A 2,427-nucleotide genomic window follows, 5' to 3' on the forward strand; every position below is an offset into this window, starting at 1 on the left:
TGCTACCAATAATTTTTCATTGCAAAATGTTTCAAGTCTTGTTATTTGCTTGAAATTTCTTCTTTTTTTTTTTAAAAAAAAACAAGTGTGGTTTCTGCAGGTTGTGTATGGTGTGAGGAATAACTGATATAATATCAATGATTCCTTGATGGATGCATATTTTAAATAATGTCATCATATGCTTTTATATGGTGTGACTCAGAATTTGGATCCCTCTTGGTCATTTGTAGGGAGACATGCCTTACTTCCGGCTTAGAACAGCTAAGGAAATCTTGAGACTAGAAGCTGACTAAGCTAAGGAGTGATCAATGACCATACTTTTGGGTGCATTTGTGATTTTGGGATATGATTGATGAGATTAATAGCGTCTGCTTAGGAGGACTCACTTTTTGTCAACAGTTTCAGATTGAGGATTGGACTGACCAAGTGACTATCAGGATTCTGGATTCCAACCAGGTATATCCACAATGGTAGTGTATAATCCAGTAAAAATTTGTATTTGTACATACCACGAGAACCGAATCATTAGAATAGGAGTCTTGTCTTTTTTCTTAAGAGTTATTTTTGTAAGATCCAATCATCCAATCAGACTGATCCTGTCTTCCTAGGCAACTAGTTTGTTTACCATTACCAATTACCATCATTCACTTCTAGGTTTTGACCTTGTCTGTATCCTGTGAAACGATTTCTCAGTTGGGTCAGATTCTCATTCTCACGTCCATCGAATAGAAAGCACTCCTAGCGAGTTAAATCACAAAGTGGTCTTTGAAATTTGCCACTTGCATTGAAAAAGTCTTCAAGATTCTAATTGCACCACAAAGGTCTTCGAAATTGAAAAGTTGCACGTTAGTCCTACCCCTTTTCTATCATTACTTGTCAACCTATGAGTGACTTGGCACATATTCTTTTAGGTTGGACTAGATAAAATGATGTTGCTTTAGTTTTGATGCTAAATATTTGATGAAACAATGTCATTTATTCTTTAACATTGTCGGCGACAATTGCAAACGATTATCATTGTTTCTAAGAGTACACAAGAACAAACCGTATTTAAAAATGGATTATATTTTTGTACTTTTACATTAGTTTTTTTAATAATACGTACTTATAAAAAACTCATAGAAAAAAATAAAATTATTCAAATGATTATTTGTTCAATTACGAATAACACATGCATACAGGTAGGGGTGCACAGACCCGGCCCGGCCCGAAGGCCCGGCCCGGTCCCGAACACTTTTGGGGCTAATTTGATGTGATTTCATCGGGTTTAGGGCCGGGTAAGGGTCTCAAAAATAGACCCGGTCATTATTTCGGGTCGGGTCCGAGCCATAGCTCGGGTCACCCGAAGTTGGCCCGGTGGCCCGGTCATCATACACAATTAATATTTTGTGTTATTAGTGATGGAACATGACTATTCTTATGTGGAATTTAAGTATTGTAAATCTTAATATTTTGTGTTATTAGTCATTATAAGACTATAAGTTAATGTTTTATGTTTAGAATGCATAATATTGTGTTATTTGTATGTATTTAAATATTTGGTATTATTAGACAATATTAGTATTGATTGTGGTTATACTTTAGTATTAATTGTGGTTATGCTTTAATTTTGAAGAATGGTTGGTTCTTGTTATATTTTTCTAAGTGAATTTTACCATGTTAAATAATGGTTGGAGTCTTGGAACTTTGGATATTTTTACATGCTAGCTTACAAGAAGGTATCAATGTAATGTAATGTTAACGGCCCGGTTTTCACCCGGTTTTCACCCGGTTTTTACCCGGTATAATTGTGGCCCGAAAGTGTATTGGTTTCATCGGGTCTAGGGCCGGGTTCGGGTCTAATAAATAGACCCGGTGTATATTTCGGGCCGGGTCTGGGTCACATCAAACCCGGCTTCACCCGGCCCATGTGCACCCCTACATACAGGGATCCAACACGAAGAAAGAAGCGGTTGTGAAGCTTAAGAATTTGAAGTTCAATAAGGGGATGGTGGAACTTATTCCCACAAAAAAAATTGTATTCTGGCATATAATCCAAGAATAATTTTTCTATGGAAATAAAGTTTTTTTTTATTCCAAAAAAAATCCCTTAAAGACCTTATGACAAAGATGCTTCTTAGACCTTTTAAGTTTGGTTTGGTAAAATATTTTAAAAATATAAATAAAAAAAATTATGTGCTTGTACTTATACCTTTTAAAAGATATGGATGCTTTTGAAAGTTCTTAAGGTAAAATTTTTTAAAGATGACTTGTGTTTATCAAAATTAGACCGTCTAATATAATTTCATACATTAATTAATATTCAAATTTAATTCTTACATTAATGTTTATTATAGTATTTTTAAATTTTACAAGCTATTTTATCAAATGCATTTGTTGTTTGTGTTTATTAAAAGTTATTTTTTATTTAATTTATCAAAGATAGAT

The 2,427-nt window shown here is 33.9% G+C and overlaps 1 protein-coding gene across 5 annotated transcripts in view; it reads left to right on the top strand.

Annotated features, from left to right (window-relative positions):
• Nucleotides 1-653, top strand: part of LOC107638623 (putative ubiquitin-like-specific protease 1B) — a 3,920-nt gene extending 3,267 nt beyond the window's left edge. For 2 of the 5 annotated variants that reach the window (XM_021104957.1, XM_021104963.1), the window contains exon 9: nt 406-653. In XM_021104957.1, coding sequence (XP_020960616.1) covers nt 406-474 — 69 coding nt within the window. In that variant the 3' untranslated portion in view covers nt 475-653. Of the gene's footprint in view, nt 1-230 lie in introns of all 5 variants that reach the window. The other 3 variants (XM_016341978.2, XM_016341985.2, XR_002349364.1) reach the window with 2 other exon arrangements.

Source organism: Arachis ipaensis, chromosome B01 (assembly GCF_000816755.2).
Source record: "Arachis ipaensis cultivar K30076 chromosome B01, Araip1.1, whole genome shotgun sequence".
Classification (NCBI taxonomy): domain Eukaryota; kingdom Viridiplantae; phylum Streptophyta; class Magnoliopsida; order Fabales; family Fabaceae; genus Arachis; species Arachis ipaensis.